This window comes from Schistocerca serialis, chromosome 1 (assembly GCF_023864345.2).
Source record: "Schistocerca serialis cubense isolate TAMUIC-IGC-003099 chromosome 1, iqSchSeri2.2, whole genome shotgun sequence".
Classification (NCBI taxonomy): Eukaryota; Metazoa; Arthropoda; class Insecta; order Orthoptera; family Acrididae; genus Schistocerca; species Schistocerca serialis.
The window spans coordinates 837,250,400-837,263,515 of NC_064638.1; the positions used below are offsets into that span (position 1 = coordinate 837,250,400).

A 13,116-nucleotide genomic window follows, 5' to 3' on the forward strand; every position below is an offset into this window, starting at 1 on the left:
GTTGGTGTATGTGTATTTAAAATTGTATTAACTTTGTTCGATGATTTAAATGTTAGTGTGCAAATTATTTAATTGATTGAAATTCTATTATTCTGTAAATATGTTTTTGTCTGCGATGTAACCTGTTCCAAATTGGAGTACATTCTTCATAAATATTTTTCCTGATTTTTCCCTGAAATATTCCGAATCCTTGTGAATCGAAAGGATGTTCAACAGTAAGTTCTGTTTCTTGCAGTGCTGTTATCATTATATTTTTTCCTCTAGAAAGTTTATTAAAGTTTTAAGAGTTCCTGTATTTACAAGTGAATTTACATTAAAAGTGGCCAGGTAATTTATGTCTCTGTGTTTGATTCTATGGGTTTGTTGTTTAAGGCCTGTTTCAGAATGCTCCAATTCATACTTTGCACAATGTCATAGGCCTTCAGGATCTGAATGCCTACTTTCCATTTCCTCTGAAATCTCTTACAAAATCTCTTGCAAAGTGCAGCACAATTGCTGTTTGCTTGTTGAGTTAGGGGAACAAGTCTCCTAAAGATAGTACTCTGGATTTTTACCTCCAAGGAATGCGTTTCCAGTAACACTTCCGGTGAAGAGACATTGGCCTCTTCACCACTTGTTGCAAATCAGATACATTGTGGATTTTTTCTTGTGTTGCTTCTTCTACTAGTTCCACCATTCCAGGATCCATTCTTTGTGCTTTCGCTACAATTGAAGTTTTTATTTTAACCCTAACAGGGTGCTATCAACTGGGCCAAGTGAGTCTTAGATTTTTAACCAGACTGTTACTCCTTCCCCTCCTCCTTCTTCTCATTTATTAACTTATATTTCCTTCTGCCATCTTCTTTGTGCTTGTACCTAAACTAATCAGAAATTTTGAATCATTTTTCCTTCTCTCAAACTGCTATATGTCTTGACAGTACTTGATATTTTCATTCACTTTTCCTGTCCTGTTAATTCCACTGACAAAACAACTACTGTAAAAATTCATAAAAATAAAGACTCAAATTTCTTATTTAATTCCTGTACCTATCATTTTTACTATCTGAAAGGTATGTGAAGTAAGTGATAGTTCGACTTGAAAAGGCTACTTTTCATGTCTAAGTATCACTTACTTCACATACCATTCGGACAGCAGAAATGGTATTATAAAATTTTATAATACTTTGCTTATTTTCATTTGCTTATGATGTGTGGTATTATATTTTGGGGTAACTCTTCCCATTCTCAAAAGATATTTTTGGCTCAGAAATGGGCAGTTCAGGCAATAAGTGATGTAAGTTCACAAACCTCTTGTCAATCCCTGTTCATTAGTCTGGGTATTCTGACATTGCCCTCTCAATATACACATTCTTTACTGTAATTTCCTGTTAACAATCCCAGGTTATTCCCAAGAATTAGCAGAAATCCAATCTGCATTTGGATCGCACTTCCTTGACTCTTGTGCAAAAAGGTGTGCAGTGTACTGCTGCATCCATTTTCAATAAGCTACCAACTGAATTCAAAAATCTCAGCAGTAATCCATGCGCTGTCAAATTGAAATTGAAGAGTTTCCTCATGGGTCACTCCTTCTATTCTGTCTAGAAGTTCCATGAAAAATTAAGTTGATTTCTGCATTGTATTGTTGATTATGTTTATATAAATTTATGGCTCATCATTTTTTGGCTTCGCAAACACTTTATTTTATCTGTTAATACTTTTATGTTGTAATTTCATCTACCGGCATATTCCATGACCTTGGAGGTTTTCTCATCAATTTGGTCCAATGGAACTAGATGTGTAAAATAAATAAATAAATAAAAATCAGCTCTGATTTTGATGTTTGTCTTTTGGTGCCTCATGAATAAAGAATCAACTTGTGCTTCAATTATTTTTGACAATCATGTCTGACTTCTGTTTTTGCTTGGTAAGGAAGAAAAACATGTGCAAAAAGTTTGTACAATGATAAATAAGAAGTTTTGTAGCTTATAGACTGTATATTGTTACTTAAAAATGCACAGTGTTGTATAATAATGTACATGTACATTGCTTCACAAGAAACATTTTTACATCATTATCTGGCATATCTATTCTTTACTTATTTTAGGTGCATATATTATTACAGATGTAAATGAATGCTTGCTGCGTAATGGTCATGGACCTTGTCAAGATCTTTGTCACAATGAATGGGGCAGTTACAAATGTTCTTGTGGAGCTCTGCCAGGTACAAGACTATCTAGTGACAACCATACATGTGAAGATGAAGATGAATGTGCTAGTGGGAAAGCTGGTTGTTCACATGGCTGCCTGAACACATTAGGCAATGCCTTTTGTTTGTGTCCCATGGGATTCATGCTTGGTCCAGACTGGAAGACTTGTCAAGGTAAAGATTCTTATGGCATACTGGTACATCAGTTGGCTCCTATATTTTCAATTGGGATGTTTTCTACCCAATTTAGTAATATTTTATGTGTGAAACTGATTAATTTTTTGTGAATGAGTTGCCAATTATTCTGACTTTATGACTGTTCAGATCAAATGTGTATCAACTGACTTAATGGAACAAAACTGCTCAAAGGTAATACACTACTTAGGTTTTTGTGTTTGTGTATTATGACTGGGCCAGTTGGAAACTTGGAAGGCCACTCGAGGTAAATACTGGGGATTTTCATTATCAATTTGCATTAATGACATACATTTGATAGAAATAATGATATTGTAAATAATGAAGCTTATTGTTAACATCACTTATTTCAATACTGGGAAGGTAAAAGGACTAAAGAAGAATGAAGTGCAGGTTCTAATGTAACAAACTAAGATGCTGTAAGTAATGAAAATGTATAAATGTAATAGGAATATGCTGGTGGGATAACACCACACTGTAGAATGAGCTGTTTGTGGCATTGGAGATCCAAGTAACAAAGGCTGAGACATAGCAACTCAACTTCTTTCTATAATAATAATAAACTGGAATTAAATCAAATAATTTAATTCTGATATTTATGTAAAAAAATGAACTTAAGCATAGTTTGTAGACATGGTGTTAAATGCTACATATTCAGGAAAAGACATAATTAATAAAATTCTCAAGGCTATTATGCTGTGAGCCTGTGGTAAGCTGCCGTTTCCTCTGGACTGGCATTGAAACCACAACCCCGAATGACGATGTCCTCCATAAATGGGGATATAACTTTGCTTATCTAACAAATGCCAGAAAACTTCAGTGCAATAGACTGGAGAATTTTAGTAATCTTAAATTTTTGGCCGTTAAAATTTACATTTTACAACAATCATTAAGGTCTCAAAACACCTACAGCAAACAAATGTAAAAGAATACACACACAAGCTAATGACTAAATCAAGAAATTTGTAACCTGAAGCTATTACACATGAGGTAAAGACTGACTGGGGAAACAAGTGCTTGTTATCATACAGAGAGATGAATATGGACAGCATGGGAACTGGAAACCTTTACTCATGGTACATACTGTATTTGTGCAAATAAAGGTCACACTTATTATCTAAATTTTGGCTTGAAAAATCACAGTGCAGCCTGTAATTGAGGTTTTTTTTTCCCTCTCAGATCATAAATGTCAATTTCAAAATGGTATGTATATGTATCTAGGGGGTTGAAAGACTTAATATGGTAGCTGTTCTTAAAAAAGAAAAGTGACTTTATTTTACAAAACTGCATCAACTTGTTTGTTCAACTTGTTCATTTTCTGAAGAACAACAGTGTGGTGCATGCAAATGATGTTCTGATATAAATCAAACAGCCTCAGTTGGTATCGACAGCTGTTTCAGCACAGCCAGCCAGACAAAAATGTGTTCAACACATCTACATGCGTTAAAAAGAAAGTAGTGTACATAACACATGAAGTTCCAGAACACAGAAATATTATACGTGTTTGAATTAGGTATTGTTTAAATTTGATGTGTTCAATGAAGCTACTCTTTTCTACAAAATATGTAGTAGTTACTGCATCAATCAGATTTATTATTAAAGATATGTGAAAGCCATTCTGCTACTTCTAAAGAGGCATATATTTTACCTTACACATTTTGTTTTATCTACTAAAAACACTGTCAATTGTAGCATTTTTGTCTGATTTTCACTTACGTCTGGAAATGTTGACTGCTTCCACACTTTTAGTAGTTGAAAATACAGATTTACAATACCTTTAACAGATGAACACTCTAGCCACCTACATGAAGAATTGTAATAATATCTAGCTTAGACAGATGGAGGTAAAATTCACCTAATGTTTAACAGACTAACAACAAATTTTTATGGCTTCTGCTAAAAATATGTAATTATATGTATATTAAATCTGAACCCACTGAAATGTTACACATTGGGACAGGTTAACACAAGACTACCCATTTTGCCCACATCAAGCACAATCATTTCACAGAATCATCAGCATCTGATTCTTCATCCTCATTAGACAATCCAGAATGCTGCTCAGAGTCACAGTTATAAAGAAGATCATCTTCAGTCCCATCAAGATAATTGGAAATCCCAGTTTTTTTTAAATTTTTTATGACAAGTTCTTCTTATACTGATCACCAAGCAGCCAAATTCCAATGGCACAGTTCTGACGCAGCACAATGCAAACAGCCTCCTGGCATCAACGTAATCTGTATAGAATTGTCTTATATTAGCTTTGAGTGGATGACTGATACACACATTCAAAGGCTGCAACACACTTGTCATGACACCAGGAGTAATCACTAGGTCAAAGTTTCCTTCTTTCATATTTTATTTCACTCCATCACCATTGTGCCTGCAAAAACTATCCAACACAAGCACTAATTCTGCAAGAAAAAGGTCTCTTTGCTGTTTATTCCACACTGCTGAAATCTAGCCTAGGACCAGTTTCTCTGCCATCCATTCACTGCCGTGAGATCTTACAAGGATACCAGCTGGGAAGCTTTCTCCCTTGATCAAGGCTTTCTGATTAAAATCCACATACAGAGGCAATTTTTATCCAACATCACTGTGCACTGCTGCTTTTTAGCACTACATGTACGTATTTGCACACTGCATTCCCATTCTTTATTTACTGTGGTGCTGCTTGGCATATCAAAATAGACCTGTGTTTGTCGGCGTTCCCTATCTGGAAAAATAAATAACAGTTTTTATGTTGAATCTGGTTTACGTAACACTGAAAAGATACTAAACTGTTTTCAGTGCTTGAGGCAGTTTTTGCACAATTGTAGGTCTGCAATGAATTATTTCATTGCATAAATTATAAAACCATTCATATGAAACTTTAAATACTGTGGATGATATGTTTCTTTTGTTTGTTATTTTTCAGCCTTCAATTTGTATCTTTTCCACCATAATGACATATCCACAATTTCTATTTTGAATTAAAAAATCAAGCAAGTGTTTCTACGCATCTGAATATTTGATATTTTGTCCTAGAAATGCACACTGGAGATTTGAACGATTTAAGAATTTCCCTTCACTTACACATCACTAATGAATGTTTTTTTCATTGACATGAAATCTGCATCCAGCTTCCCACTTTCCACATTCCTTTGCATAGCTGATAACTTGAAGTTTAAATTTTGCTATATAATTCTAGTCTGATTAAAATTACTTGATAGTTGCCACTTCAAGTATTGGGCCTCATTTCCTCCAATCAGAGCTCTTAGTGTCACACTCAAACCATTCACCATTGCCAAACCATGACAGCAATTGATCAGTACACTTCTAATTCCTTGTTCAGCATTCTTTCTTGATATGTTTGAATCTACAATCATGGGTCTGGCACTTTTATTTTGTATTTCATAATATGTGATGCTAGTGAAATACACATGTTTCATACACAACCCTAATGAAACACTACTGGATACTTCTACACAACAAGCAATTCAGTATCACATATGCAGTTATCATAATCATCAGGATCAGCTTATATCAGATCAGTTTCACAAATGAATTGAAACCAAGCTTTTGAAGGCTGCAATTCATCATTGTGACTGGGTGATACAGTAAAAAATTATAACAAATGGACTTGGTGCTCTACTTTAATGCAATGGCTATTGGAATAACTCACCATGTTGAAGGTTGTATGTTCGAATCTTACCAAATGTCATGATTTTTTAACTCCTAAATCTAATAAAAATTCTTTATTATTTTTATTCAGTTAATTGGTTTAAATGATTTTTTTTATTTCTAATTCCTTACTACAAAATTTTAATCTTTGTATTGACTTTTTTATTTGCTTTTGTGCCTGTGTTGTCTATAGTCTAAAACCAAGTGGTAATGAGGACTGTTCATTGTTTGGTAACATGGCAGCTTGTGTAGCCAATGAGAGGATAGTTTTAGGTAACCAATGATAGCAAGGAGTTACAGCTTGCTTGCAGCAATGAAACTGAACTTTTTCCATCTTGAATTGCTCGTAGAGGATAGCTTTAATATCCATGAACAAAGCAAAGTGATTTTAGTTATGCCACAGATTGTTGACCATTGCTTTCTCAGATGCATTACACATCACAAGGTTGTGGTTAGCTTATGACATGAGTTTAAATTCGGGGCTACAAAAGACATCTCCTGCCACAGTTCATTGGTCACTTAAATTCAGCTGATGACCCAACATCTCAAACTTTCGAAATATCTTGTGGTGGCCACTTACAACACTGCTCTGCATTACACATTAACAGGATCTGTGAAGTGACTTGCCATGTTAGCAAGTTACCTATAACCAAGTGGTAGCTGGCAGCTGATGTGGCAACACCACGGTGGCAAGTGACAAATGTTAACTATCAAGTCTTTTTCAGTGGACTATAGCATGTTTCTTTCCCATCACTGCTCACAAACCAAAGGAGTAACTTTCCTCTCGACCTTAACGTGTCAGGTTTAGATGGCCTGCCACCTTGGCAGAGCTCTTCTGTTCTGTTAACTGTAGTTTTGCAGGAGTTGAAGAGGGGGAGGGAGAGAGATGCTACTTAAAGTACTGCCTACTTGAACTTTCTCATAAATTTAGCAGTGCAATCTACATTTGAGATTTGCTTTTTACTATAACCTCATATCAAAAGTTTAAATGCAGCCTATATTTGTGCAAATATGGCAATAAGATAGTGACTATCAGTGGAGTCAATATCGACAAGGAACAGTTTCAATTCCATCAAATGAATGTAATGGAATATTTGTATGTAAATGTTGGAAAGAAAAAAAAACTAAATATTTAAAGCCCCATTGACAGCTAATGTGGCCACAAATTAGTGTTGACCTTATGTACCACTAACCCAGATAGTCAAAATGATAAAAAAAAGTGGGGAAGCATCAAACACTACATAGTACGAACTGTGTTATGTGCTTGGATATACAAATGATTAACATTACAGCACAACCACACAAAGTCAGTAGGGCTAATGCCATCTATATTGCGTGCTTAAGGGGGGGGGGGGGGGAAGTTTCTCATTTGTAAATGACATTTGAATATGAGTTCTTTCTGAGAGGATCAAGTTATGCCTCCTGTAAGCTGTTCCACCCATAGATTTCATAGGCCCCTAGACGAACTTTTGTGAGGGGCCCCAAGCCTTCTCAGCTCATAGTAGTTAATTTCCAGAAATATTGTTTCTTCATTATGTTTCACACCTGAGCAGTAAATAAATGCTGCCTGCACAGTGCACTGCCAATAATTTATTAATTAATTGAATGTGCTGTATTTGAACAGATGTAAATATTTGTATGCACAATAATAATAATAATAATAATAATAATAATAATAGCTATCAAAAGAAGCAAACCTAAAACTTAATGTGGAACCTTTGCAGCATACTTCATTATCTTGATTTAAAGACTCTTGTTGAAACTGTCAGTGTCAGCTGAACAATTTCTTGCAGCTGGAGCACTTTTTAGAGTAAAGTTCATGCTCTATTGATAATAATGCTAGATGATTAAGTTTCTCTTGGCTTAAAGTAGATCTTAAATGGTTTTTGATTAATGCTAATTTAGTGAATCCTCTCTACTGAATCATCCATCACTGGTAGGGTAATGAAAATGTTCAGGAAACACGGATGGTAACCTCAATTTATAAATTTCATTTAGAAGAAGAAAAGGAAGCCCTTTATTTCCTGTTGACTTTGTCAGATCCACAAAAGCAGCTGCACTCACCAACTTAAACATTTTTATTCCTTTGTTAAAATTATCATCCATATCATCAGGGTAAATTATAATAAATTTCTTAATTGTATCCAAAGTTGTACTTATTCTGAGAATGGCTTCAAAAGATGGACAAATATTACCAATTTTCTTTATACTGAGAATCCAGCTGAGAAACAATCTTGTTTTTGATTACATCAAAAACCTCTTTTTGAAATTATTGTTCTTCAATTCTATCTGGGAGTGTGTCAGGTGCTCCACTACTACCCAAGTCAGCTTCATCAAAGAAAACCTTCCTTGTTCTTCCTCAAATTTTTGAAAAAAAAAAAAAAAAACTTTCTCAAACCAAATTTTGGTAGCCATATGCTAGATCTGCTTAAGAATTCAGACCAGAGAACTCTTATATCTTTGTCTATGGTAAATTGTTGTTGTACTCAGACTGGTATGATGCAGCTCTCCGTGCTACTCTATCCGGTGCAAGCTTCTTCATCTTCCAGTACCTACTGCAACCTACATCATTTTAAATCTGGTTAGTGTACCCATCTATTGGTCTCCCTCCACGCTGTCCTCCAATACTAAATTGGTGATTCCTTGATGCCTCAGAACATGTCCTACTAACTGATCCCTTCTTCTAGTCAAGTTGTGCCGCAAACTCCTCTTCTCCCCAATTCTATTCAATACCTCCTCATTAGTTATGTGAACTACCCATGTAATCTTCAGCATTCTTCTGTAGCACCACATTTTGAAAGCTTCTATTCTCTTCTTTCCCTTTTTAAATTTTCTAACCTACCTGCCCGATTAAGGGATCTGACATTCCATGCTCCGTTCCGTAGAACGCCAGTTTTCTTTCTCCTGATAACGACGTCCTCTTGAGTAGTCCCTGCCCGGAGATCCAATTGGGGACTATTTTACCTCTGGAATATTTTACCCAAGAGGACACCATCATCATTTAAGAATATAGTAAAGCTGCATGCCCTCGGGAAAAATTACGGCCGTAGTTTCCCCTTGCTTTCAGCCATTCGCAGTACCAGCACAGCAAGGCCAGATCAGTCAATTGTAAAAGCCTCAATTTTTTATTTCAATATCAAGGCAATATTTTTTGACTGCATGATCAAAGTTCTTGCAATTATATAGTTCAAAATTACTCTCCAAACATTCAAGAGAATCATTGTTTCAAACTTGGAAAAATAACTGATCAGGACATTTCTGTTTACTCATATGTCTTTTTTGCAAAACAATTACATGAGAATAAAAATATAGTAACATCTAAAATTCTTTTTAACAGCTCATTTCAAAAGTCTCTTTCTTTTGGCAACAGTTTATGAACATTGAATGCACACTGCTACCTACTAGGCCTTATTGATGACATATACATTCTAAATAATTATTTTTATGTGGCAAACTGTTCTTGTGATCAGGATGAATAGAGTATAGCTCTTTCCAAGTTGTTTTCATGTAGACAAATACTTCATATAGTTTCCATAACCTAGCTGAAACAGGCTTTTTGGTATCATTCTGAAATAATAATCATGACCAACAAAAGAGGTTTTTTTGGCTGTCCTACACTAGCCAATCTCTTTTCGCTTCAAGTGAGCAATTGGAATACAAGTGATACTTGGTAAATTTTCTGCTTTATTTGTCTACAAACTGCTGACCTGTTCAAAGGTCAATATTTGAAATGTCATTTCTAAAAATTCTGTTTTTATCACTGTTATTGAGTGGACATGGCCATTGCAAAGGATCACATGAATTCCAGTCACAGGCACTACATTCGTTAGACACAGACTTTTGTTTGGTTACCTCTCCATTTGGTGGAAAAATGTCTATATCAGATGCAGTCAGCATAGGTTTTTGCTCAGAACGATTTTCTGCTTCTTCTGATGTACACACATTCGACACTGGATTATCTTTTGGCAAAAGATAGCTACCTATTGGTCTTTTTTTATTTTCTCTACTTCTTTCACAATTTTTTCATCCTGTGTTCAGTTGTATATCAGCTTCTGTGCACCAGATTTATGTACATAGCTCATCATTATCATGGAAATAATTAAAATACCCACTAAAATATGTTTACACATGTAAGAAAAGCTTTAAATAGCAGTAAAAGTAAAACCACTAAATTAGTTTTCAAATTTTTAACCTACCTCAGATAAAAAACAATATAAAAAATTGCCTGATAGATTCACAGACACATGTAGAACCCACACAAGCAAAAAAAGCCAAATTTTCCAGAAGACCAAGTTGCAGGAAGTGTTTAAGAGTGGGTACCAGGTCACCAGCATTGTGAAGCCTAGTGCAGGGTTGGCTCAACGGACTGACAGCACAGAGGGGTTATGTAGGAATTTTACGTAGGAGGATCAGGTAGTGATAGTGGGTGGAGCAGGGCCGGGGAATATTATGTAGGGGGTGACCTGGTAAAGATAGCTACTCAAACTGGTGGCACTAATGTGCATTTTGTGCAACTGTTTCAGCGTCATGATCAGCTTCACCTTAATGCAGCTGTTGGGTGCATTAACATGGGGCTGGGGAGGGTGCTGATGGCAGAGGGCATGGGTCACATCTCAGTGGTACCAGTTGGGTCTATCAGTACATCGGGTTACCTAGGTATGGCCTGCACCTCAATAGGTATGGGAAGGGGAGGTTGGTTAAGCTTAGCAGTGCAGTGAGTAGTGGTGGTGGTGGTGGTGGGGTCACTCATGGAAAAATTCCTGTAGTAGTTGGTGTCATAGCTGCACCTTTTTTAGATTGAAGTTAGCTGATAGGTATACCTGCTTAAAGGAAGTCCCTCTAACTAAGGGCTCACATTCCGAGGATGTAATGTTTCCAAGTAGAGAAGGAACTAGCATATTTCATCAAAATATAAGAGGTATTAGAGATAAAGTTAGTGAATTGCTTATAGATGTTGACTCTGAAATTATTGGTATATCAGAGCACCACTTAATTTGACAATTTGGAGGCTTCCTTTACCAGGATACAGATTAGCTGGCTGTTTCTCAAGGAGCTCCTTGTGGGGTGGGTTAGTGGCTATGTACATAAAAAAAAAACAGAATTCCATTTGAGTCCGTAGATGAATCGCAACACTGCACTGAACGGATATTTGAATGTTGTGCAGGGGCAGTTGAATTTAGTGAAACTAAACCTCTAATTGTTGTTGTTCATAGGTCCCCTAACTCCGACTTCAGAGCATTTCTGCTCAAGCTAGAGAGGGTTCTTGATTCACTTTGTAGGAAGTACCAGAAATTAGTTATATGTGGTGACTTCAATATTAATTTTGTATATGATGGTGCAAGAAAAAGTATGTTCGTAGATTTCCTAAATTCATATGATCTGATGCAAACTGTGTTTTTTTCCAACTAAGGTGCAGAGGAACAGTAGCACAGCCATATACAATATTTTTATTCATTCTTCATTATTAGATGGGCATTCTGTTAGTAAAAGCGTGAATGGACTTTCAGACCATGATGCACAAATTTTAACACTAAAAGGCTTTTGTACTCAAACCAATGTCATATTTATTTACAAACTCTGTAGGAAAGTTAATCCAAAAGCAATAGAGAGTTCTTTAAACCTCCTCAAGGAACAAAAGTGGCAGAATGTTTATAGTGCCGATAACATAGATGATAAATACAATGTTTTCCTTAACACATTTCTCATGCTCTTTGAAATTTGCTTTCCATTAGAACATTCTAAATGGGGTACTAGCAGTAATAGGCAGCTTGGGTGGCTGACTAGTGGGATAAGGATATCTTGTAGAACAAAGTTGGTATTCCACAAACATGAGTGATACGCACAGTACGTGAGCATGGTCTGTATCTCCTTCATCGGCAGAGTGTACAACATCTGTATGAAGGCAATGCTGCTGCCCGGCAAGAATTCTGTCAGTGGATCATTACCAATGAGTGATTAATTCCATGCATTCTGTTCACTGATGAGTCAACATTTACCCACAATGGAATCAACACCAAGTGCAACTTTCATGTATGGGCCAATGAAAATGTGCACGCTACTGTGGAAACGAATTTTCAATGATGTTACTCAGTCAACATGTGGTGTGGTATTATTGATGACCAACTCATTGGTCCAGTTGTTTTAGACAACCATCTTATTGGGACACAGTATCTTGAGTTTCTTCAAATGTGTTACCAGAATACATGGAGGATATCCCTTTGACAACACGAGCTCGTATGTACTTACAGCAGGATGGAGCTCCTACACATTCCGTATAGGCAGTGACAGAGTATCTCAACACAATGTATCCTGGTTGTTGGATTGGTCGCCATGGAGTCATTGCTTGGCCACTGAGGTTACCCGATCTTATCCCATTGGATTACTGTTTGTGGGGGTGGCTGAAGAGCAACTTCTACAAGTGCAGAGTGGACACAAGAGAGGAACTTCTCTCTCGTATTGTGACACAGTATCTCAACACAATGTATCCTGGTTGTTGGATTGGTCGCCATGGAGTCATTGCTTGGCCACCGAGGTTACCCGATCTTATCCCATTGGATTACTGTTTGTGGGGGTGGCTGAAGAGCAACTTCTACAAGTGCAGAGTGGACACAAGAGAGGAACTTCTCTCTCGTATTTTACATGCTTGTGCTACGGTAAAGGAATGCAAAACTGAGCTCCGATTAGCGACACATCTGTCTACAAGAGCAGCAACATGGATTGACATTGACGTCTTCTGTGAGGAAACGTACATGATTAAACAAACCATAACATAACAGTATCTTAATTTACCATCACCTACACCTTTCCTGTTCCTAGCTGTTTTCATTGGTTTACCTGGAGACAGTTAAGAGAAGGGTATGTATTTATTAGACGTTTTTTGTTCAGAATCACCGGTAGTATCACCCGTCAAAGCATGTACCTTTTCTCCTGACTCGCCCTGTATATGTTTTGTTCCTATGCTTGTATATCCTTTGCAGGATGGTGGAGGGGAAGGGGGGGGGGTGGTTGGAATGGAATTGATTATGCAACTACAGTGTATTATATTTTGTACCTTCATTATACCTTGCACTTCG

The 13,116-nt window shown here is 36.4% G+C and overlaps 1 protein-coding gene across 5 annotated transcripts in view; it reads left to right on the top strand.

Annotated features, from left to right (window-relative positions):
• The window catches only part of LOC126484960 (uncharacterized), a 354,976-nt gene that overhangs the window by 300,218 nt on the left and 41,642 nt on the right, over nucleotides 1-13,116 (top strand). For all 5 annotated transcript variants that reach the window (XM_050108582.1, XM_050108565.1, XM_050108574.1 and 2 more), the window contains one exon: nucleotides 2,102-2,359. In XM_050108582.1, coding sequence (XP_049964539.1) covers nucleotides 2,102-2,359 — 258 coding nt within the window. The remainder of the gene's footprint in view (nucleotides 1-2,101; nucleotides 2,360-13,116) is intronic.